This window comes from Mercenaria mercenaria, chromosome 2 (assembly GCF_021730395.1).
Source record: "Mercenaria mercenaria strain notata chromosome 2, MADL_Memer_1, whole genome shotgun sequence".
Lineage (NCBI taxonomy): Eukaryota > Metazoa > Mollusca > Bivalvia > Venerida > Veneridae > Mercenaria > Mercenaria mercenaria.
The window spans coordinates 17548864-17574620 of NC_069362.1; the positions used below are offsets into that span (position 1 = coordinate 17548864).

At 36.0% G+C, this 25757-nt stretch overlaps 2 protein-coding genes across 3 annotated transcripts in view; one reads left to right on the top strand and one right to left on the bottom strand.

Moving 5' to 3' along the window:
* The window catches only part of LOC123563394 (CCR4-NOT transcription complex subunit 6-like), an 82639-nt gene extending 71536 nt beyond the window's left edge, over positions 1 to 11103 (top strand). For both annotated transcript variants that reach the window (XM_045356151.2, XM_045356150.2), the window contains 3 exons: positions 3339 to 3578; positions 5162 to 5342; positions 6622 to 11103. In XM_045356151.2, the coding sequence (XP_045212086.1) occupies positions 3339 to 3578; positions 5162 to 5342; positions 6622 to 6907 (707 nt within the window). In that variant the 3' untranslated portion in view covers positions 6908 to 11103. The remainder of the gene's footprint in view (positions 1 to 3338; positions 3579 to 5161; positions 5343 to 6621) is intronic.
* Positions 7216 to 14811, bottom strand: LOC128548935 (uncharacterized). Its single transcript, XM_053524661.1, has 3 exons — positions 13218 to 14811; positions 11866 to 12966; positions 7216 to 7250 (listed from the first exon to the last, which is right to left on the bottom strand). The coding sequence occupies exons 1-3, from the start codon at positions 14809 to 14811 to the stop codon at positions 7216 to 7218; spliced, it is 2730 nt and encodes a 909-aa protein (XP_053380636.1).
* Between the last annotated feature and the right edge of the window lie 10946 nt (positions 14812 to 25757).

The following is a 25757-nucleotide window of genomic DNA, read 5'->3' on the forward strand; positions in this document are numbered from 1 at the left end:
CCCCCCCCCCCCCCCACACACCCCCAAGTACCCTCTATTCAGCACTATTTCAATCCCAGGCATAGATATTATATATATGTCCTAATTATACCAGACTTATATACTGCCCTTTTCCTTACAAACATGTTCAAAGGCGCTTTACATACAAAGGCAGCCACTCAGGGAGCCAAATTTATCCTTTACTGGTACAGAAAGAGAGCCATCTGACTAGAGGGACAGGGCAAGAGCAATCCATAAGAACATAGAGAGGGAAAGGTATGCAGCTGGGTGAAACCAATGATCTGTAAGCCAGCTGAAACCAATTAATCTGCATCCAAACAGGTGGTGAGTGGCAGTGATTTGAAGTTAGAAGCCTTTACTACCTCTTGTTGTCAGAATAGTACAGCCTAAAAATCAAATAAAAAATCATTGATCAATATCAGTTTATGGTTAACCTAAATCATTGGTGTATGTTAACCTAAAAAATCATTCTTTTGAAAAACACTTTGGTCAGACCTGCTTGACAAAAATGTTACAGCTGACTTGTGATGTCTTAAAGGCAGTGACAGGGGTCTGTTCAAATCCATTAATAATGATTATACATGCCTTCCTTTGGAATAGAAATCAACTACACTATTTGCATGATAATTTTATAGTTTGCATCAAATATCTTTTGAGGCACTGTATGTAGGTTGTAATGCCTCTAGTCCGAAGATTTCTTTAAACGTTATACTTATGGTTACAAACGTAAAGACCGTGTCTTGGTTTTTGAAAACAAAAATTATAAATTAAAGAATGAAATACATTCACATGATCATAAGAAAGGCAATTCTGTTAGGACATTCAGAGGGGCATATTAATATTTTAAATGTTAATATTGATGTAAACAGCTAAAAAAAGAACAATCAATGCTCAAAAAATAACCGTTTACTTTCCTATACATAATTCTAGCTTTTATTCAAGTCTGTATATGTGTTTTTTCTTTCCCTTTTTTTTGTAAAAGAAAAAAATATTTCTTGTTTTAGACAGTGTGTACTATTGGCCAGTGGAAATGTAATTAAGACACGAACACATATATCTTTTTGGTTCTGCATTTTAGAAGCAGCCAAACAATGAAGAAGTAATGAAAGGTACAAAATATTTGAGTTATGACCCATAAACACAAAATACTGTTTTGCCAAAAATAAAATTGACTTGAAGGACTTCCAGCATAACTTGTAAGTCATAGATATCCATTGAACTCAAATGGTGTAAGCTGTCATATAATGTACATGTATCATTAATGCACTTACTGAATCAATATTGTTCTCCTTTGTGTTCTGGGTATCCTGTAGTTAGGCTTTTATTGTCTTGTCATTACCTACGTTAAATATTCAACATTTGGCCATACGCTTCAATGACAAGCTTTCTTTGCGATTCAGACAAGTCTTGTTAGTCGTTAGTAACAGCTGTTTGTCATATTTGTATTCTACCAACCAATGAATAAATTTTCTTTACTTATTCAATCCATTTTGGCGGCAGAATGTTTATATAATTATATATGAGCCGTGCCATGGGAAAACCAACATAGTGGCTTTGCGACCAGCATGGATCCAGACCAGCCTGCGCATCCGCGCAGTCTGGTCAGGATCCATGCTGTTCGCTAACAGTTTCTCCAATCCTAATAGGCTTTAAAAGCGAACAGCATGGATCCTGACCAGACTGCGCGGATGCGCAGGCTGGTCTGGATCCATGCTGGTCGCAAACCCACTATGTTGGTTTTCTCATGGCACGGCTCATATATTTATTGTGTCAGTTTGGGTTGAGATCAATGTATTTTGATATGTCGTGGTATATAAGGTTTGCTTTTCCCACTTTCACTTGTTTCCGCCTTCATGAAGGATATTATGACTTCATAGCTTACCATGATATTTTTGCAGTGATTAAGTCCTCTCACGCATCCGCTGCTGATCTTCTTGTCGAATTACAGGACAGGTTTATTACTAATAGTTACGATATGGTGTAACAAAGAAATTGCAGAAAAGGACAACAAATTGCGTAATTCAAAGTTTGACGTAAATACTTTTAAAAGCAAACAAATAATGCACGTACACATTACAATAAACAGCTTTTTTCCTAATGAAAAATCCTAAATATTCAGCTATCGTAAATACTCATTTTCTACCTACACTTATAAGAAATGTTTGAATAAATTTCAGGTGTGGTAATGTACCACAAAGATTTGATAGATCTCTCATTTTCTTCATCCTAACCTCTGGATAGTCAATAGCACACAAAACAATGGACTATGCTTTGTCAGTTTTACATGCTATAAGGAGTAAGATGGTAACATTCTATATTCAGACTGATTTTCATGTATTTTTAGATGTACAATCTTGTGAACTTTCCAAGCCTCTGAAAAAGCTTCTTGAGATCCATTTTAATATTTCAAGTTTGTTGTCATAGGAGTGAAATCAAGTTGTGTCATATTTTTGGTACTACCCTAGTGTAATAACACCTTGACTTAAGTTCAAGTTGAAGGCAGTGATGGAATTGACTTTGTCTGCAGTAGGCAAAGACAGAAGATCGTTTGGTGTTTCAGCTAAAAAAAAAGGCTTATATATGATAAAAAGAATTTCACATAAACAGTGTCATTCCACATTGAATTCTTTAAACTCATTGAATAAAAATGATAAAATTCTTTACAAAGCTATGCATTTTATTTGACTTTTGTTCCCCATTTAATAAATTCAGTATGAAAAGACACTTCCGTAAGATCATGTTTACTAGCCAGTCATGGGACATAATGTTGTGAATTGGCACAACGACAAAGGCCTCTGAAAGTAGTCCCCCACAAAAATCAGTCAGTTCACAGTAGTATGGGTTTTTTTAAAATTGAAAATGCAGGCTGTCATATTTTTGGCAATATATCTTATTGAATACCTTTTGGATGGCCTACATTCGTCTATTTATGGAAAATTATTATTTACCTTTCTTACCTGGGACTTGAAATTAAGTGGATGGAAGAGACTAAATCATTTTAAGAGTTAAATACTCCTTCAGTCAGTGGTTTGAAATGTTCAAATTACATATGTTTGATTAATATGTTTCAATTTTATTTGAAACTGAAAAAAAAAAAAATACCTTAGGGAATGGTTTTCTTGTTATACTCTCCTACCTTCCCAATCCAGCCGAAAATTGAAGAAATCTTTACTACTTTTCATTTTACAAAAACTGTTTAATCTGATGCAACAACGCTGATTTATTAAACACATCAGTTAATCATTGAATTATTTATTAGACCTCCAGGAAGCTTATTATACAGATTAAACAGTTAACAAATGTATTTACATATTTTCTGTTTTTTTCTCAACACACAGGTGGTCTGCCCCCTGAAGGAAAAATCAAACAGCCCCTCCTTGTTACCACAGCTCACATGCACTGGGACCCCGAATTCTCAGACGTCAAACTCATTCAAACGATGATGCTCATGTCGGAGCTAAAAAAGGTCGTCGAAGAAAGCTACCTGGTCATACGTCCAGACTTTACCGGGCAGACGGTCGACTGTAATTCCATACCCATGATACTTTGTGGTGATCTCAATTCTCTCCCAGAATCAGGTATTTTGTACTTAAGAAACTTCATTTAAAATGATGTAATGATGTAGTATAAATGTGTATTAATCTTTCTATAATTCTTTTTCAAGGTAATATTTTTTATCTTACCAGTTTTGTTCAGTTTGGTTTTAAGTCACATCAACACAGTTGTAGTGGTATGGTGACTGGTGGAGAAAAACTCAGTATGCTGCACCAGGCATTATCTCGGATACACGCAGGCAGCCTAGTAGAAGTAGAACAAACAACTTTCCGTAAGCCTGATGGCTTCCTCTCGTGAAAAAAGAGTTCTTCATTCTAAATTATGACGTATTGAACCCTATTGAGTGAGCAGTCTTAACCACTTGGCCACTGATGCTAGGTGAAAGAGATATATTTCCTTAAGAATGTAGGGGAGAGGCTTTCAGTTAGTGCAGGATAGGGGTGGAGGGGAGGGGGTGCAATTGTATGGAAAGACTTTCAGTTAGTGCCCAAAAGTGTTGGTGGAGGCTTTCAGTTAATGTCCTAGTCTGTTTCAGACCCTGTGTTTTGTTCACAGGAGATAACTCCTGAGGCTGTTCAAATTTTGTGTAATATGTCCCTTTTCTTCTCAAAACACAAGATAATCACAGCCAAGAAAGATAGCTTATTTATGTATATACAGTTACCATGGTTTCTAACTGAGGGGATGATTTGTATGAACAATGTCTCTATAATAATACAGAGAAATTTTTTGTCAGCTGCTCAAATGTGAATCTCCCTTTAAGGTTTGTTTATGACTAACTTTCAAAAGTTGTTTATGATGTAGATAATTTAGTGTCTTTGTCGGCCAAGAGTCATTTAGACATAGAAATTGATGTGAACAGAAAATTGAGCCGTGCCATGAGAAAACCAACATAGTGGCTTTGCGACAAGCATGGATCCAGACCAGCCTGCGCATCCGCACAGTCTGGTCAGGATCCATGCTGTTCGCTAATGGTTTCGCTAATTACAATAGTCTTTGAAAGCGAACAGCATGGCATGGAGTCTGACCAGACAGCGTGGATGCGCAGGCTGGTCTGGATCCATGCTGGTCGCAAAGCCACTATGTTGGTTTTCCCATGGCGCGGCTCAATTATCTTTTCTCATCTTTTCGTTATTTTGCACGGCTGCTAACCTTTATGTGATTATTGAAAGATGGGTTTTAGCTGATAGTTAGAAAATTATTTTACGCTACAGTAAAGTTGTATACAAGGAGTTGTTTGTTGCAATCTTGGCATGTGACGCTTAGTAATACCCTTTAATAAGAGACAGATCTAATAATATCAACAAATAAGTAAAATTATTATTTAAAAAAGTCTGGGCTTTTAATAGCTTAATCCAAAGCAAGCAACACAGAAATATTTCACCAAATTTCAACACTTATATCTAAGGGTAATACAGTACTTTCGAAATTTTTGTCATTTTATCTGTAGACACTTTGTAGATTTTACAGAACTTGGCCAAGATATATTTCTGAAAGTATTTAATTATATGCGGGTTTTCTAACTAATGCAGAAGAGTCCTTGTCTACATAACTTAGCGGAGATGTATAACTGAACATATTTAATTCTGTACGACTATATTTACAGGTGTAATAGAGTACTTGTCTACTGGTCGTGTAGCCAGCAATCATATAGATTTCAAGGAGCTAGGCTACGAGGCGTGTCTGCAAGTATTTAACTCTCACAAGGAAACAAGCTCCCATCTCATGCACAAGTTCCGTCTTGCAAAGGCGTATGAAGATAATATCATGCGACATACAAATTATACGTAAGTTTTAATATACTCTATTTTTAGAGACAGTATATAAGAATGTAAAGCTGCAATCTTGAATATGCTGAAAGATGGGCAGATATAAAGGGAAATATTTCAAGCAGTAAAACATAGAATTTCCTGTTAAATGCATTAATTATGATTTTATGTGTGTGGCCAGAAAATGAGGTCTTCATAGAAATGTAAATGAAAAAAAGGGGGTATTCAGTGGTTATATTTTGGCTTATCCATTTTAAGTTTGTTGAAATAATGACAGTTTAGGCGTCAGTTTATCTGTGTGAACTTACTGTTATAAATACATTGTATGTGTGAAAAATGGGACCAGGTTTTCTGTTTAAAGAAAAAAAAAAAGCAAAACAATATGTCTTGTCTAATTGGAAAGATGTTAGGATTGTGAAAGTTTGACTTAACTTTGAAATTAGTGACAAACTTGTCATGTTTGTGCAATTCTACATAATGATGATACAAACAATTTTCATGCTTTGGCAAATATGGGAGCGCCATTTTAAGCAAATTCTACCCTGTTAGCTTCAATTTACAAATGGTATTCAACCAATGATGTTTATTTAGAACATGAGAATGTGCAGTTATTTGGTTCTCTGATAATTGACTGGCATAACTGGTATGCTGTAATTGATATGGTCGTCGGATGAATAAAAGAAATGTTGTAAAAGCTTATTTAACCCATACAATTATTATGGCAACAGCTTTGTTTATTAAATGATAAAAAAGACTTTGTCAATGCTCAAACTAATCTGTCGGTGACATAATGTATGCAGATCATATTCATTGTTGAGTTGCTTATAAACAGATTAATAATTCTGTAATGATACTGATCAAGTGCACTTAAGTTATAAACATGACAGTGTGAAAAGAGAAAAAAAAACAACAAAAGTCTTTGTTCATGGCAGCTCTGTATTTATTGAACGCTGACAAGTAATATAGACAACTCCCAGTAACTGACAATACAATGGAGGTTTTATATCATATTCAGTGGGTTGTACTTGTTTTGATTTAGATATTGAATATAAAAACAATAAGGATATATGATATGATTACTGAAATTTCCCAGCAAGGAAGTAATGTGACAAAACATTTAAGACATTTTGAATGTCAAGGTATTTTAGATGCAATAAAACACTAACTAGTAATTTGATATAAGCATCCCCTCTCTGAAGGTCTGAACATTTTCTTCCTGAAATGTTTTGTCATCTTGTACATGCCTTTATCTAGTTGTCATCTATTCTTAGAAAATTTCTCTGATTCTTCATTTCAGATTTGATTTCAAGGGAATCATTGATTACATTTTCTACTCACGCCATTACATGAATCTTCTCGGAGTTCTCGGCCCTATGGATGAGAACTGGTTCCATGAAAACAAAGTTGTTGGCTGCCCACATCCGCATATCCCATCGGATCATTTCTCATTATTCGTAGAATTCGAGATGCCTGTTCCGTACCCAGATATCAGTACGATACTGAATGACGATACACCAGTGACTACGAGCAGCGGAAACAGTCTAGGTGCAATCGGATCGTCACGAGACAAACACCACAGATAGCACTAACCTTAACAAAAATCAGCCATGCATGTCGTATTTCATGTATACAATCACACATTGTCTCAACTGCTTTGGTGAAATGTTGCTCAGATCACACAACTCTGGCTAAAGTCCTGAAACATTGAATATTTAATTATTTTAGTCAGTGGTTTACCAATCATTCCAGACATAGAACTATAATTGTAAATAATTATCCGGACAATCTAGGAGATATTGAGGATCCACCAGGTTGTGATTCCTCCTTGAAAATATGTTGAAAACTTTTTGCTAATCTGATACAAGGGACCTCTGTGGCATATTGGTTATGGTTACTTGCCCCTTCCAACAATAGGTTCAAACCTTACTAAAAGTAAAGAATACTTCATATGAGCAAACCTCCTAGCTGGCTTAAGAAAAGTCAGTGAATCTACTCAGGTGCCTGTCTGTAAAGAAACAATGCCTAGAAAAGGCACCTTTGGTCTTCCTCCAGCATCAAAGGCCAGAACGGTAAAATATGACTTACAGTTACGCTGATGTGATGTTTAACCTAACAAAAAGAAACAAGAAACTTAATATGCCTATTATCCTAATATGGCTTACCAAAAATGTGGCACAACAACTGTGTCCAATTTTATAAAGTTTTAAGACCAGTCGCAACTCCAGCCTCTGATTGGCTGATTTAAAACTGTTAAAACTAAATCCTAATACTGACCCATTGCAAGGCTGCAGACAGAAACTGTTCTCCAGACAAATATCTTTCAACCAGGTTGTTGAATTGCCCCAGACTTTTTTTTTTATTCAGGTCATTATGTCGGTTTCAAGTTGTATTTCCCACAGGCAAAAAAAATCTTACAGACACCAGTGTGATGTTTTGAGGTCTAAAAGATACTATCTTGTCATGGATTACTTTCAAATTGGTTCATCACATAATAATTTGGGTTCATTGGCTGCTGTACCTGATGAGTTTGTCTATACGTTAAAGTTTTGAAAGGCTTCAGGAAACCAAATCAGTAGTAAATCTGATTTTAAGTGAACCACTGTTGAGATGAAAGTTGTCTATGCTATGGGTCATTTACCTGTAATCTTGACAAAGGTTTCGCCTTTGCTGGAGGATATCAATTAACAGAATAGATGCTGCATTTATTTTAACAGATTAAGATGCATATACTAGGGCATTTTTCTACTACAAGTCATTCAACTTAGATCTAGATCTAAGCTTTGTTTACTGCATAGTTTCATTTGTTATGCATGGAAATGTAATATGTTGCTTTTGGCCATTCCATTATCTAAACAGGAGATAGCGATTTTTTACCATTTTAAAAGTACAGAAACTATCAAAAGTTTGAATAAGAACTTCATTGAATAAAATGTTTATGACAATTGTCAGTAGGCTTTGACTTAAAGGAACTTTTAAAGATAACATAGGTCAAAATAAAACAATAAAATGTCTCATACTTAACTTTTTACACTCATTCATAACCCCAACCTGCTAATATCTTTTACAGATTTGGTAAAAAAAAAAGTGGAGAAAAAAAAGTTAATGGAGAAATTGTTACATTTCACATGTTAATAGCAGATGAATTATTTTGAACTGCCCGGAATGACATATCTTCAGTTTTAAAGAAAACACTGTTGATTACATTTCCTGAGATAATTAACAATAAATTATAGATAGAAGTGACAGAAGAACATGTTTTGTATGAAAGGTTTCCCATGTTAGACTGGTATCTGTCATAATTATTGATATTGTTGCGCTTTTTGCCTGTGACACAAATTTTCATGTTGCAATTCAGCTATATTTTTTTATGATTGATACAAAATAATTTGAGAAAATTAACAAGGTTTTGTAATTTTATTAATGTCATAAAACTAGATGTGTCTGGCAGGCAGTTGAGCAGATTTAAATGAAGCCTTTATTCAGCAGTTTTCCATTGTTTTCATGAAATAAAAACAGCAGTCAAAACTTGGTGGAATTAGACTTTTTATGTTCAAAGAAATATTACCTAGATAGAATAAACCTGTTGAGACAAAGTTTGGTTGTACATGTGAAAAAAGATTGTATACATTTATTCAACACTGATTTTTTAAAAGCAGTTGTTGTTTTTTCTATCACCTCAAGCATTATGAACACCCAAATTGTAATATGCAGCTACAGCAGGTAAATCAGGTAGAGGTTACACTATCACAAAGTGTCTTAACCTGTGAAAATACTATTGTGTTCACCCCTCCTCATAATCATGGAACAGTCCACTCAGGGGAAGTTACTCTCGTAGATTGAAGCAAACTATTATTTTGGGGTTGTTTTTTTTTCCAATACATTGTATGAGGACTTGAATTGTCATTACGGTTTCTTTCATGAAGTGGGTGGGATATAAAAATTGTAGATGTAAATTCCAATTCATCATAAGATTAGGAGGTTATTTGTGGTTTATTAAGTTTGATATTTTGAACTTGGCAGCTCTAAATTATGAGGTAACATTTCCACAGGGACTGTAGGGCTTCACATTGACTTTCATCTTACTCAGTTCAAATATACTCACAAGGCACACAGATAACTAAACTGTGAGAACAAACTTTTTGAAGAAAAAACAAATGCCAGCTTTAATGTTTTATTCAAATGGGTGGTGGTTTTTATTTGAAATGTAAGGACCACCAAAAAAAGACATAAAGATGAACTTTAAAAATGAAGTATGCTTGTCGCTTTAGTATAAGGTATGATTAGTATTAAATATTAACTAATTTTTGTTTTCACTGCCCTTGCTATTCTTGTTTGAACAAAGGTATATTATCCTGCCATGGTAGAGTGATGTTTAACATACATGAAAGAAAATACAAAACACTAGCGTGATTGTGTTGAAATAAAACCAATCTTGCATGACTGTGTGATGGTAAACTTGTGCAGTGTGAGTCGTCTTTAGTCCAAAAAATAGAAACATCAGCAAAAGTGCTAAAAATAGTTCAGTATAACAGTAAAGCCTTCTTTATAAATATATTGGTAGATGCTGTAAGGGTCTCAGCTTGTGCATTGGGAAAGAATACTTATCCTTTATTTTGAGTAATATCTAAATTATTCTGGGATATTTTTAAGACAGATGATTGTAGAAGGCACAGTCTGTGCATGTTACCTATAATTATGATGTTACATTTCTGGTACATACTTGATCAGTTAATTTATTTTTAACATGTTTTTATGTAAAAGAGATATACCTGTATCTTGTATGGTAGTGAATGTTCATCTAGAACAGTGTGTCTCTTCATCAGATTTTAAAATTTTAAATTGTTTGTACACAAGTTAAAGCATCATGAGAACAACCCTCTTAGCTATATTGAAAAAGATGAAATAATTTGACACAAGATCTGAATGGTTCCGCAATTGCAGCTATCATAAAACCATTGATCTGAGCATTGTTTTTGAATTTTCTATAACCATCAGTATGTAATTAATCCCTGGTACATTAATGGGTAAATTCGGCTCTTGTATTTCCTTGTTCTTTTTATGAATATATAATCTGATAGCAGTGGAATTATTATTTTTAACAATTGTTCTGTTTAGTTCTGTTCAGAAACGAAGAATAAAACACCACTTTTGAAATAGAAACAAGGATCACATCCAAGGATTGTTTTCACTTTTAAAGTGTGTGTGTTTGCTTTTATTCAACTTAATTTCTGCTTGATAGATAGCGCTTATTAATGAAATTGTGTTTTCATCTTTGCTGTGATGCTCTCTATATAGTGGAAAACGGTTACATATTTCTTCTCTGTACATAAGTATTATGATTTTACAGTTTTTTTTTAATCTTTATTGGACTTTGTTTTTATCTATCACTTCAAATGTGTCATTTATTTGATATTTATTACAGACATATTAATTTGTATTGGATAGAAAATGTTTTTCATCATAGAAATTAGATAAAATTACTGTATTTTTTTTTTAGCAAAGTTTAAAATGCAAATCAACTGTGTAAAACCTAACATTTTTTCAGGACATTTCTCTGTTATTTGCTCAAACTTTTCATACTCCAGGTTCAAAGGTTATAAACATTGAGTTTGGAGCCCAGTCTCACAACTCAAGCCTCTGATTGGCTAATTCTGATCTCATTGTAGAAACTGACCAATCACAGAGCTGCATTCTGAGGTTGGTTTACAAACTGAAGATTATAACTTCAGACCAAAAGATATGTTCTGACATTGTTTTCTACGTTTTTTGTCTTCATTATGGTGTATTATTTGAATTTCATTTTTTTTAATAGTGAAGCATTTTTTCTACTTTTTTGACTTTTCATATTTCTAAGACAAAAGCTGATTGATCTTGTGCAATTTTACTATGAATGAAACACAGTATTACTTGGTTTAAACATATTTTATTTCAAACAAATTGATATGATTACAACAGAGATATTAACATTAACAACGATACAATCAATTTGAAAAGGGATACGACCGAAAGCCTAGCTTATAGAGGTCTTCTCCCGATTGAAGTGTAATTACTTATACATCTGACGGTCAAGAATATAATGTTTGAAATATGATTTTAACAATAACAAAGACATTTTCATAAGAAGTATGAAAGGAATGACGATGAGAATTGATTTGGATTAACGAATGCTGGAAGCAGATCCTATATGTTGTGTCATGGAAAGCGTCTACTGTCCCTTATGAAATCTTGAACAGCGATGAATATTTCAGTGTTAGTATTTTCACTAAGATTTGGATCACCGTGCAACAACGTATAGAGCGTGACTGTACATAGGTTAGAGATTTTTTGGAAAAACAAAGCTCTGATATTTGTGTAAAGTGGACATTCAAAAAGAAATGATGGTTACTTTCTATAAGGCCACAATGACAGAGAGGTGAGGGAGAAATATTTTTGCTATGTAAGTGTTGGTTTAGGGAACTGCACTCGTTGCGTAACCGAGCATGATGAATTTGCCATTTCCTCGTTCCTATATAGAAATGTGCAGGTGTTTTGCGAATGTTACCACGGATTCTGTGTTTGAACGAAGATAAAGAAGGGGAATTTTGCAACTGAGGAGATAAATCATTCCATTCTCTTAAAGCCGATGGAAGAAAAGAATTATAGTAAAGTGCCGTACGAGTACGTAGTTCCTGAATGTCGGCGGCATTTCTCAAGTTGTATGTAGCTGTTTCTCCCACAGTTTGCGGAACAAGCGAAGACAAATATTCAGGTGTGAGACCATTTTTCATTTTATACAAAAGAATCAATTTGTGATGCAATCTACGTGTTTCAAGTGATTCCCAGGGAACTTCTTTATGAAGATTATGAAATGAAATAAGCTGTGTCGTTCCAGACACAATTCTAGATGCTTCGTTCTGTATTTTGTCAAGCTCCTGTTTTTCATATTGAGTGCAATTGCAATAAACAACGTCGGCATATTCGAGAATGGGTCTTATAAAGGAAAAATAAATGATTTCGAGAGATTTTCTGTCAAGTTGAAATTTAAGTTTGCGCATCAGATAGATCCTCTTCCAGGCCCGTTCTGTTATGTGTGTTATGTGATTATGCCAGGAACCATCCTCAGAAAGATAAACTCCAAGGTGTTTATGAGATGTTACAGTTGATATTTGTTGATTATTCATGAGAAGTGGAGGATGAAGTGGTTTATTTGCTTTGCGTGAGATAAGCATAGTTTCTGACTTTGATGGGTTAAATTTTACGAGCCATGTATCTGCCCAAGTAGAGATTTTGTTGATGTCAGTTTGCAAAACTTGAGCGGAGAGTACAGGATGGTCAACTACAATATGAAGGCTAGTATCATCAGCAAACATGTTAATTCTAGCACCAATATCTTCAACGATATCGTTTATATAAACTAAAAAAAGGAGAGGTCCTAGGATTGAACCCTGAGGAACCCCAGCCTGGAGAGAACACCAGTTAGATTTAGCACCAGGTAGAATAACAGATTGACGTCTATTTGTGAGATAGTTAGAGAACCAAGACAAGAGAGGACCATCAACACCAGCTTTACGAAGTTTCAGAAGAAGACCATCATGCCAGACTTTGTCAAATGCTTTGCTGATGTCAAAAAAGACTGTTCGGATTTCAAGACCATCGTCCAAAGCTTTGCAGAAAGTGTTATATAGGTACGTTAATTGGTTGACAGTGGAATCGCCTGGTTTAAACCCAGATTGCAGATGTGAAATAAAGTTGTTTGCATTTAAGAAGTTGAACAGATACTTGAATATTATTTTCTCAAAGACCTTTTCAACACAACAAAGAAGAGATATAGGGCGATAATTGTTTGGCAAAGCTGGGTCACCTTTTTGAAAATTGCGCAAACATGAGCGTCTTTCCAAAGTTGGGGTACAATACAACGTTGCAAAGAATGATTAAACAAGGAACACAATGGATATTTAATGGCCGAAGCAGTCTCTTTAAGTATTCGATTATTAATGTCATCGGGTCCAGTTGCTTTGTTTGTCTTCAGTGTTATGAGAGCATCTTCAACATCTTGCGGGGAAATTGATATTGTTAAGAGTTTGTTTGTTGGCTCCTTATAGTAATTATGAGGTAGTTCTTTGTTGGCTATATCCAGAGAAGATTGGCCGCAGAAGAATTCATTTAATAGGTTAGATTTTGATTGGGGATCGAAGACTAGTTCATTTGTTTGTTCATGTTTAAGTGCTGGGATTGTTTGTTTTTCATTAGGTGATAACAGTCCTTTGATTAATTTCCACCAGTTTGTTTGTGAGTTTGTATCTGATTTTAGCGAATCTGATATTTTATTGAAATGATCTTGTTTAGCACTGCGAATGAGTGATACTATTTCATTTCGAATTTGTCTAAACTTACGCCAGTGTAGAGGTTGTTGTGAGTGTTTAGCTTTTCGGTACAGTTTTTTCCTTTTGCGAATTTTTTGTTTTATTTGTGTTGTTATCCATGGCGAGTCATTTGATTTTACAGTTATAAATTTGGTTGGAATGCATTGTTTCGATAAATCTAAAAGTGTTTGTGTTACTGATGCTGCATATGCTTCAATATTGTCATCTTTAAGAATCTCCCAATTAGTGTTGCATATGTTTCTACGCAAGGAGTCGTAATCACCACGATCATATTGCCAAACAAGACGCTTAAATGATTTCAACTTAGGTTTTGAGAAAGCAAAAAGAGCAAAGATGGGACAGTGAAAACGTACATTTTGGTCCAGAACCGGCTCTCCCACGCCCGAGGCAATTACACGGTGACTGCATGATACAAGAAATAGATCAAGGATGGAAGAAGATGTCTCAGTAAAATGGGTTGGTTCAGAAATAAGCTGGTTAAGATTAAAATATTGGCAGATGGAAGTAAGTTTACGATATGAATTAGGATTAGACAGGTTAAAGTTGAAATCACCAGTTACAACTATGTCTGAAATGTTAGTGTCAAGAACTAAACTGAGAGAATCTTCTATCAAAGACGTATATATGGCATTTGAATTTGGGGGTCTGTAAAAGGTACCAATTAAAACTCGTTTCGAGTGGGTGAAGGATACTTCAACCCAAATACACTCGAGGTCTGTTGGTTCGAGATCTGGTCGTCGAATATAATGTAGGCTATCCTTAACATAAACAATAACTCCGCCATGACTATCTCCTTTTCTGTCCCTTCTTTCTGGCGCATGAAAACCTCTAAATCGTATATCGTCACTTAAGTCACTAGAGCTGAGCCATGTTTCAGAAAAAGAAAGGACATCAAAAGAGCTAAACTCGGCTTCCAGAACATCAACCTTGTTAAAAAGACTTTGTACATTGTAATGCAGCACAGAGAGACAACCAGTTCCCGACATAAGATCTGACAATGACTGTGATATGGTAGAAGTAGATGAGCACGTTGAGCTAACAGAGTGAGTTGATGATGGACCAGGATTCGGATGAACGTCGCCAGCAAGAACCAGCAGGCAAACCAGCCATGTAATAAAGGTCATAATGAAAAGTGTGCTAATAGATTTATTTACGAAAGAAGTATTTCGTAAATAGTTAATTCCAGTAAGGGATTGTCTATATGGGTGACTGATATTGTGTTTTATTTGAATCTTTACCTGCGTGTAAGCACTGTACGTGTATATGTTATTTGAATAGATGGACAAAATTGTAGTTATATGCAGAAATATAGACAGTTTCCACGGACTTGTGTATGACTGCATGATCAGCGAAAGGCGATTATTACACACTATGTGATTGATGCAACCAACAACAAGAAAGATATTGTTTGGAGCATACAATCATACACAAAAAAATGTGCAGATCGCAGTCCAACATTCAAAGAAATCCAAATCAAATAATGGCTGCAAATATAAAACAGAGATGAAAAATCTTTTATGAAACACTGATGAAAATAAATGAAAAGAAAGAAATTCATAATTGTTTGATATGTATGGGATGAAAAAAAAATAAATATGATGAAAAATATCAGATTTCATTTACAGCGAAAGTTTTACACGTTAACTAGAAAGATATTTGAAATATATATATGATACGATATATCGTGATTGTAACAGAAAACTGTGGTCTAATTTGATATTCATATTGCTTATACAAATTTCCTAGAAATTAATATTAAATGAAGACAGCCTTGTCAGATGAAAGTTTACACAACTAGAAGCGAAGCAGTGACTAGAAGACAAAACAAAAAAGAGAAAGATTTTGACTTGTGTATAGTATAGACATGATAAAAACATTTATTTTATGTTTCTATTAATATTAAGTTAAGACCATACGATCCTTTGGTATTAATTAGAAAAATGTTTACCTAAAATATCATCTAGGTTATCAGATGAAAACTCTAATTGGTTAAATTCATTTAACTTACAGAAGAAAAGGAATTAATTTACAAGAAAAGTGTTATAAATTTGTACATCTGACATATCTAACATAAGTTTAAAACATAAGCAATGATTCAAACAACAATTGATAAATTTAATGATAATTATGAATGATACTGGAGTCCAAAGATATAGTGCATGTAGTGTGCTTGAAGAATGTATGTTTCTTACATTATGCAGACAAATATTGTAGATCGAGTTTCATATATTGAATGTAGAAATTATAATTCATTTATTACATAAGTAGATATCAATCATCAATTTGCATGAATGAAACATCCATACGATAAACACATTGAGAATACACTACATGGATGAACGATAAAATGTATAAGCTATTGTATAATCAATCATCAATTTGCATGAATGAAACATCCATACCATAAACACATTGAAAATACACTACATGAATGAACGATAAAATGTATAAGCTATTGTATAAAAAGGTAGTAGAGTCCAAATCATAATCGTCAAAACCATTTTTAAACAACAATCGATGCTGTTTCGTACAAACATTCCAAGTCAACAGCATGATAAACTAGTGTAAATATAGTTTACAGGAAATCGGCGAGAGTAGTCTCCCTTTATCTCACCTCGCAAAAATTTATTAAGAAAATTATTTGATAATAAATCATCTATACCATTACAAATCGTTATATCTGAATTGTCATTATTATAGCTAGAGCATGTAAATACTAGATCCGCTTTGAAGTGAACATCTCTTTGACGCGATATTGGCATTTAAAAGATACATGTACTACAATTACGAGTACAGCGCATTTCAGTAAATATGAATTGCTTAAAAAATGCATTTAAATTGGTCAAGTATATATAATGCCAAAATATTTCAGCGTTTGTACACAAAATAGTTAAGAGAGAAGCGCTTCTTAATCTACTCAGAAAAAAAAAATCGTCTGTATAATTTCATATTAATAAATGAGTCTAATACAAAACATTTATTGTACATGTATTATAACGTATTGATAAAAACCACCTTCGGTTAAGTCACACCCGAGTTAGTGTGTCGAATACATTGATCAAGTGCAAACATGTATAAATATAACTTTATGACAAATCCAGCTATACTGTTCAACAAAATCATGGTGCCCACAGTACAGTCACTTGGAGACAAGTTAATTCAAAGGATTTGATGCAGCAGTCACTGCCGCATATGAAGCTGGTTGGTGAGGAATTGGCATTATGCTTTTCACCTTAGCAAGATCGGACTCGGTTGTGACACGGTGGATTCTACGACCGGCGTCCCTCACCATGACAGAGCCGTCATGGGTCCAAGCTCCTAAAAGTTTACGTTCTTTAAGAAGCTTCCTCGCCTGATAGAATAAAGTTGAGCGTGATCTAGTTAAGTCCTCATTCACAAATATACCTGGAAATCCATATGACTTCAACTTGAACCGCGACCGATAGAAATTGCTCCTCGCTCTGTATGTCGTAAATTTGACGATGATGTCACGTGGTTTACCGGTTTTTGAAGGGCCAATACGATGGGATCGGTCTATATCGGTTCGAGACACCCTGGCTTCCAGAACAGTAGCAAGCTGAAGTATTTTGCAGTCTGTAGTTTCTTTTTGGTCAGAGTGACCATCGGTATTGGATTCTTGATCGTCGTTTAAGGATAACATTTCATCAGTACTGTCCTTTTCTAAAGATTTTCCGTTCATGTTCATGTTATCGGACACAAGGGTCAAACCTTCCTCTGGTACGCCACTAATACGCAAACAGTTACGCCTGCTATATTGTTCTGCAGTGTCAGCATCAAATTCAAGTTTGGCAACACGCGCACGCAATGATTCATTTTCATTTTCCAGACGCTGAATTTTTGAAGACAACCCAGACACAACCCCTTCGATAATAGCTTGAATTTGACTTTCATTCTCTGATTTAAGCTCGGATCGAAATGTCCCTTTTAAAGCTTCGCTGATAGCTAAAATGTCATCACTCGAAAGGACAATATGCGGCTCAATAGTTTTTGATTTCTTCAATTCAGAGCTATCAAGTGGCGAGGATAACTGCCTTTTCTTGCTATCTGACTTTGGTGTTTCGCCGGCAGCGCTTTGATCAGACATTTCGATGAGTTGGTTACAAACTTTTGATTGTCAGTATAGTTTTAAATTAAGTTATGCGGGGGAGTGTCTGTTCACCACTTCCACGAGAATCACGTGCAAAGAACAATCAGATGCAAATAAATTACTTCATTTAGTTTTAACGATATCGAGTCAAAATTATGAAAGACAAATACTATTATTATAATTATTTGATTTAAAGGCAATGCTACATGTAAGATGGTTACAGAACAACGATTTAAGGTCACGTTTTTGTCTTGTTAACAGTGAAACTGATGAGCCTATTTGGCTTTTCTGTACAAAAATTATGTAAAAATGTACAAAAATGAAAGCAGTTTTTGATTGCCTTGGTAATGCCTTTATGTGCTTTTCTTACTTCTTAGTGGAGATTATGGATATGGTATGTCATTTCAACGGTTTCCGAAAAAATCTAGAATTCAGTTACATGGTCCTGAAATATGAGCAGAATTAAAAAAAATAACAAAGTAGTAACAAGTTCAAAGGTATAATAGACACAAATAACATATTTGAAAATACAAACAATTTCTACACATAGTTTATATTAACATAAAATTGGCATGTTTATTGTGTATTAACAGTACTATGTATAGGTTTAAAATAGTTTACATGTACAAAATGTATAGCAAAACACAGAAGAAATGTGTACTGCCACTGAAAGAATTTTGAACAATCAACTAGCACTGCATGATATTTATTTATTGATGTAGCTATACAGTCACAATTAACGTATATATTTAGTAAAGTAAATAAATTTGATGAGGACCTTCTACATTTTAAGTAAATAACTTGAGACAAAATATTTTAGTGAAAGATTGGCATTGAACATCACAGAAAAATAGACGGCTTTAGACTTGCTGTATTTTCTTGTCCCTTTGGATCAGGGAGAGCATTCAGTTCTTCTGTAATAGAATTCTGCTTAAGCAAATGTTGGAAAGTGTGAGTGGTGTTGCACATTTCATTACCTGTCATGAACAGATTCCAACAGAGTCTGCCATTACGTTGCTTGGTAGTTTTCTATGCTTCCAAAGGATCTTTCACAGGTTTTATTGTAAGAAGTGTAATTTTTCGCAAAAGTGGTTTGCAGAATTAATTCCTCTTTACAGACAGGTTGAATGACACTATTATATTGTAGCACCAGGTTGTTTTTAACATAAATCAGGACATTATGGAAATACAGTTTTGTATGTTACCCAGGGATTTCATGTGAACTTACATTGTGTTATAGGAGGGCAAAATCATTGTCTTGTTTGAACCTTTCATTTACAACCCTGTACAGATTAACTTTGCTGTTTTTAAAATCATGTAAAGTGTTTTTGTAGCATTTTTGTTTTCACCCCTTTGGATAGAAGCAATTACTTGCATGTCTATATTTTGTATAAATGAACATTGTACAATGAATTGACGTCCCTTTGGGGCAACAATAAAATATTTGATATGATGTATATATTTGTTTTATTTGTTCTTAACTTACTGGTTCCGCCTTTATTTATTAATCCCCCGCCGTGGCGGAGGGATTATAGGAATGGTCTGCGTCCTTCCGTCCGTCCGTCCTTCCGTCCGTAACAAAATCGTGTCCGGTCCATATCTCCTAAACCCCTTGAAGGATTTTCATGAAACTTGGGTCAAATGAACACCTCATCAAGACGATGTGCAGAACCCATGAGTCAGCCTTGTCGGTTCAAGGTCAAGGTCACAACTCAGGGTCAAAGGTTTGAGCCTGCCATTTTGTGTCCGCTCTATATCTCATAAACCCCTTGAAGGAATTTTATAAAACTTGGGTCAAATGATCACCTCATCAAGACGATGTGCAGAATCCATGAGTCAGCCATGCCGGCTCAAGGTCAAGGTCACAACTTAGGGTCAAAGGTTTTGAGCCTTCCATTTTGTGTCCGCTCTATATCTCCTAAACTCCTTGAAGGATTTTCATGAAACTTGGGTCAAATGATCACCTCATCTAGACGATATGCAGAACCCATGAGTCAGTCATGCCGGCTCAAGGTCAAGGTCACAGCTTAGGGTCAAAGGTTTGAGCCCTCCATTTTGTGTCCGCTCTATATCTCCTAAACCCCTTGAAGGAATTTTATAAAACTTGGGTAAAATGATTACCTCATCAGAACGATGTGCAGAAATTATGAGTCAACCATGCCAGCTCAAGGTCAAGGTCACAACTAAGGGTCGAAGGTTTGAGCCTTCCATTTTGTGTCCACTCTGTATCTCCTAAACCCCTTGAAGGATTTTCATCAAACTTTGGTCAAATGATCACCTCATCAAGACGTTGTGCAGAATTCATGAGTCAGCCATGTCAGTTCAAGGCCAAGGTCACAGCTAAAATCAAAGGTTTACCCTTTCACTATCCATAGCAGTGGCGGGGGATATAGCTGTCTTTCAGACTGCCTTGTTCTTAATATAATGGTTCCTCCCTAATGTGTACTTAACATACCGGTTCCTCCCTTATTTGTACTTAACAAACTGGTTCCTCCTTTGTTCTACATTTGGAATTCATTTAAAAAATTTTAGTGTTCATATATTTGTCTTGCTTGACACAACTGCCTATTAATTAAACATCAGAAATTTTAAATGTTTTTGCACGAATAGTAGAAGTGTAAATAAGGCAAAATTATTTCTGATGTCTTATGCTTATTGAACAGGAAAAAGTGGTTAAATCTGACTTCGATCATTGGTATACAGTATAATTACCTAGTTACGTTGAACAGGTATTGATCAGTCCTTGTTAAAGACATTACTTTGCTCTTTTGGCAAATTACTTGTGTCTGACGACTGTAGTCTTTGGCTTTCTTCAAATGTTGATAGGAAATCGGTTCAAATCTCGGTGTAATATAGACCTTGATCATTGACCTACTGACCACTTTGTCAAAATGACATCACCACTAATTATCAACCTGTTTAGTTTGATGGCCAAATGTTTTAGCTTTAACGTTTTCCTGCTCTTTAGGTAAATTAGAAACTGTTTCCACTTTTGAAGTAAAAACTTTAACCTGCTAACAACTAAACCAGCAATAGACAGTTTTTTTTTTGGCTCGAGTGTTTTCCAGCTATTGAACAGAAATCGAGTGCTCTTCCGGTAGACAAATCGACCTGTATGCAATTTAACAGCCTCCCTCTTCATATGCTAGAGAAAAGCTAGGGTATAGGTTTATAGCAGGGCAAGACATAAAACTTATGTCAGTTTTAACCGGCAACTGAATTCGGATGTTTACTGGCACATTGAAATAGAGAATATAAGCCAGATGCTTACTGGTACAGCAAGACAGAGAACTTTTAGTCTGTCTTCTACTGGCACAGCGAGACAGAGAACCTGAGTCAGTCTTTTACTAGCACAGCGAGACAGAGAATTTTAGTCTGTCTTACTTCCACAGCGAGACAGAGAACTTTAGTCAGTCTTTTACTGGCTCAGCGAGACAGAGAACTTGAGTCAGTCGTTTACTGGCTCAGCGAGACAGAGAACTTGAGACAGTCTTTTACCGGCACAGCGAGACAGAGAACTTGAGTCAGTCTTTTACTGACACAGCGAGACAGAGAACTTGAGTCAGTCTTTCACAGGCACAGCGAGACAGAGAAGTTTTCTTTTACTAGCACATTTTAGTCTGTCTTACTTCCACAGCGAGACAGAGAACTTTAGTCAGTCTTTTACTGGCTCAGCGAGACAGAGAACTTGAGTCAGTCGTTTACTGGCTCAGCGAGACAGAGAACTTGAGACAGTCTTTTACCGGCACAGCGAGACAGAGAACTTGAGTCAGTCTTTTACTGACACAGCGAGACAGAACACTTGAGTCAGTCTTTTACTGGCACAGCGAGACAGAACTGGAGTCAGTCTTTAACTAGCACAGCGAGACAGAGAACTTGAGTCAGTCTTTTACTGGCACAGCAAGATAGAGAACTTTAGTAATGTTTACTAACACAGCAAGACAGAGAACTTGAGTCCGATGATTACTGGTACAGCAAGACAGACGATGAACCTAAGCCAGATGTATACTGGTTCAGCAAGACAGATAACTTGTGTTAGTCGTTTACTGGCACAGCAAGGAGGACGTAAGCCAGATGTTTACTGGTACAACAAGACAGAGAACTTGAGTTAGTCGGTTACTGGCACAGCAAGGCAGAAAACTTGAGTCAGATGTTAACTTGCACAGTAAAAAGAACTCGAATAAGTCTTTTACTGGTACAACAAGACAGAGAACATAAGCCAGGTGTTTACTGGTATAGCAATAGAACTTTAGTCATTCTTTAACTGGCACAGCATACCAGATGTTTACTGCTTCAACAAGACAGAGAACTTGAATCGGGTGTTTACTGGTACAGCTTGAGAGAGAACTTTAGTCAGATGGTTATTTGCACAGTAGACAGAGAACTTTAGTCAGATATTTAACGGTACAGCAGAAAAACGAGTTCAGTTTAGTGGCACAGTAGACAGAGAACTTAAACCAGTCTCAGTCGTTTACTGGCACAGCAAGACAAGAGAACATAATTCAAATGTTTAACTTAGAGCAAGACAGAGAACTTGAGTTTGCCTTTACTGGCACAAGAAGACGGAGAACTTACGCCAGATGTTTACTGGCACCATGACAGAATTTGAGTAAGTTGTTTACTGGCACAACAATACAAAAAACTTCAAACAGTTGTCTTTGGTACTGCATGACAGAGAACTTGAGTTTGTCGTTACTAGCACAGCAAGACAGAGAACTTACGTTAGATGTTTACTGGCACCATGACAGAATTTGAGTCAGTTGTTTACTGGCACAGCAAGACAGAAAACTTCAGTCAGTTGTCGCTGGCACAGCATGACAGACATTGAGTCAGATGTTTACTGGCACAGTAAGAAAGATAACTTGAGTTCTGTTTACTTGCACAGCGAGAAGAATCTTGAGTCTGATGTTTGATTGCACAACAAGACAAAGACCATACGCCAGATATTTACTGGATTTACTGGTACAGTATGATTGTTATGTATATTTACACAGTAGACAGAGCACTTGAGTCAGATGTTTCCTGGTACAACAAGACGGAGAACAGAAGTCAGATGATTACTGGTACAACAAGACAGAGAACTTGTGGCAGATGTTAACTGGTATAGCAAGATAGAGAACTTGTGGCAGATGTTAACCGGTACAGTAAGACAAAGAACTGGAGACATATGTTTACTGGTACAGCAAGACAGAGAACATAGGAAAAATGCTTTCTGGTATTGCATGACATAACTTGAGTCGGATGTTTACTTCCAAAGCAAGACAGATACAATACTGGTACAGTGAAACAGAGAACGTAAGTTAGATGTTTCTTGGCACAGCAGACAGAGAACTTGAGTCGGTTATTCACTTGCACAGCAAGACAGAGAGCATAAGCCACAAGTTTACAGGTACAGTAAAAAAGAGAACTTGAGTTATGTTCAGTAGCACAGCAGACAGGGAACTTGAGTCGGATATTTTCTTGCACAGCAAGACAGAAAGCATGAGCCAGATGTTTCCTGGTACAGCAGACAGAGAACTTGAATTGGATATTTACCTGCACTGCAAGACAGAGAGCATAAGCCAGAGTAGAGAGATAACTTCAGTCGGATATTTTCTTGCACAGCAAGACAGAAAGCATAAGCCAGATGTATACTAGCACAGTAGACAGAGAACTTCTTGCACAGCAAGACAGAAAGCATAAGCCAGATTTATACTAGCACAGTAGACAGAGAACTTCAATCGGATATTTTCTTGCACAGCAAGACAGAAAGCATAGGCCAGATGTTTACTGGTACAGTGGACAGAGAACTTGAGTCGAATATTTACTTGTACAGCAAGATAGAAAGCATAAACCACATGTTTACTAGTACAGCAGACAGAGAACTTGAGTCGGATATTTACTTGCACAGCAATATAGAGAGCATAGACCACATGTTTACTGGTACAGCAGACAGAGAACTTGAGTCGGATATTTACTTGCACAGCAAGATAGAGAGCATAAGCCACGTGTTTACTAGTACAGCAGACAGAGAACTTGAGTCGGATATTTACTTGCACAGCAAAATAGAGAGCAGAAACCACATGTTTACTAGTACAGCAGACAGAGAACTTGAGTCGGATATTTACTTGCACAGCAAGATAGAGAGCAGAAACCACATGTTTACTGGTACAGCAGACAGAGAACTTGAGTCGGATATTTACTTGAACAGCAAGATAGAGAGCATAAACCACATGTTTACTAGTACAGCAGACAGAGAACTTGAGTCGGATATTTACTTGCACAGCAAGACAGAGAGCATAAACCACATGTTTACTGGTACAGCAGACAGAGAACTTGAGTCGGATATTTACTTGCACAGCAAGACAGAGAGCATAAACCACATGTTTACTGGTACAGCAGACAGAGAACTTGAGTCGGATATTTACTTGCACAGCAAGATAGAGAGCATAAGCCACATGTTTACTAACACAATAGACAGAAAATTTGAGTCGGACATTTTCTTGCACAGCAAGACAGAGAACATAAGCTAGATGTTTACTGGTACAGCAGACAGAGAACTTGAGTCGGATATTTACTTGCACAGCAAGACAGAGAGCATAAGCTAGATGTTTACTGGTACAACAGACAGAGAACTTGAGTCGGACATTTCTTGCACAGCAATACAGATAACATAAGCCAGATGTTTACTGGTACAGCAGACAGAGAACTCGAGTCGGATATTTACTTGCACAGTAAGACACCATAAGCCAGATGTTTACTGGTACAACAGACACAGAGCTTGAGTGGGATATTTACTTGCACAGGAAGACAGAGAGCATAATCCAGATGTTTACTGGTACCGTGAGACAGAGATTTGAGTTATGTTTACTAGCACAGCAAGACAGAGAACTCGAGTCAGAGGATTTGCACAGCCAGACAGACAATTTAAGCCAGATGTTTACTGGTACAGTAAGAACTCGAGTCAGAGGATTTGCACAGCCAGACAGACAATTTAAGCCAGATGTTTACTGGTACAGTAAGAACTTGAGTCAGGTTAACTGGTACAGTAGATAGAGAACTTGAGTAAGATCTTTACAGGCACAGCAAGAGAAAGAAAACAAATCAGATGTTAACTGGTATACCTGTACAGAACTTGATCCAGATGTTTACTTGAAGAGCAAGACAGAGAACTAGAATCATATATTAATGGCACAACAAGAGAGAACTTGAGCCAGATGTTTACTTGCAGGGCAAGACAGAGAACTTAAATCACATGTTAATGACACAACAAGAGAAAACTTGAGCCAGATGTTTACTTGCATAGCAACGTAGAAAACTTAAGTCAGATGTTAACATAAACACTAAGACAGAGAACTTAAACCAGATTGTCAAAATAATTTGTATATCTGATAATTTGCTAACGTAACAAATAAGCACAGATGGTGCTTGACTCCATTTTTCATTCTATCATTGCTATAACTATAGTTGATTTGTTGTAGATAATAGAATTTTGGTCATTTGTGGATGATTTGGGTTCATTATGTTGAAAGCTGGGTCCCAGGATCACACATTATGTTATATACAATAGTTAACACATTATGTTATATACAATAGTTAAAGGGAACCAGATATTTGTTTGCAAGTACTGTTTGTAAAATACTATGTACGAATTTGGACCAATAAGAAACAAGTTCTATAAATAGCACCAATCAAAGTTCACTTCTGCTAAGGTATAAGTAGGTAGATAGAGGACAGAGAATTCATTAATCCGCAGGATCCAGGAACACTGGTTACGTTAACTGCCCGCCGTTATATGACTGCAATACTGTTGAAAAACGGCGTTGAACCCAAAACAAACAAACAGAGAATTTATTCCTACTCCGACCCACCCGCCGATGAGTGCACGTCTTGAGAAGGCACAGAGCATTGACGGAAGTAGGGCAGAATTACTTAGTATATTGGCATTTTTCTTTCAGTGTCCTGACTGAAGCCGGCGGGAGT

Bases quoted from the DNA above. Each gene is read 5' to 3' on its own strand.
- LOC128548935 (XM_053524661.1), bottom strand. From the start codon at position 14,811: ATGACCTTTATTACATGGCTGGTTTGCCTGCTGGTTCTTGCTGGCGAC. The intron at 12,967-13,217 runs GTATTGTACCCC...CTTTCTGCAAAG, and splicing joins TAATCATTCTTTGCAACGTT to CTTTGGACGATGGTCTTGAA. The intron at 7,251-11,865 runs GTAACATTCGCA...CTTTACTTTTAG, and splicing joins GTTCAAACACAGAATCCGTG to TAAGGTTTGAACCTATTGTT.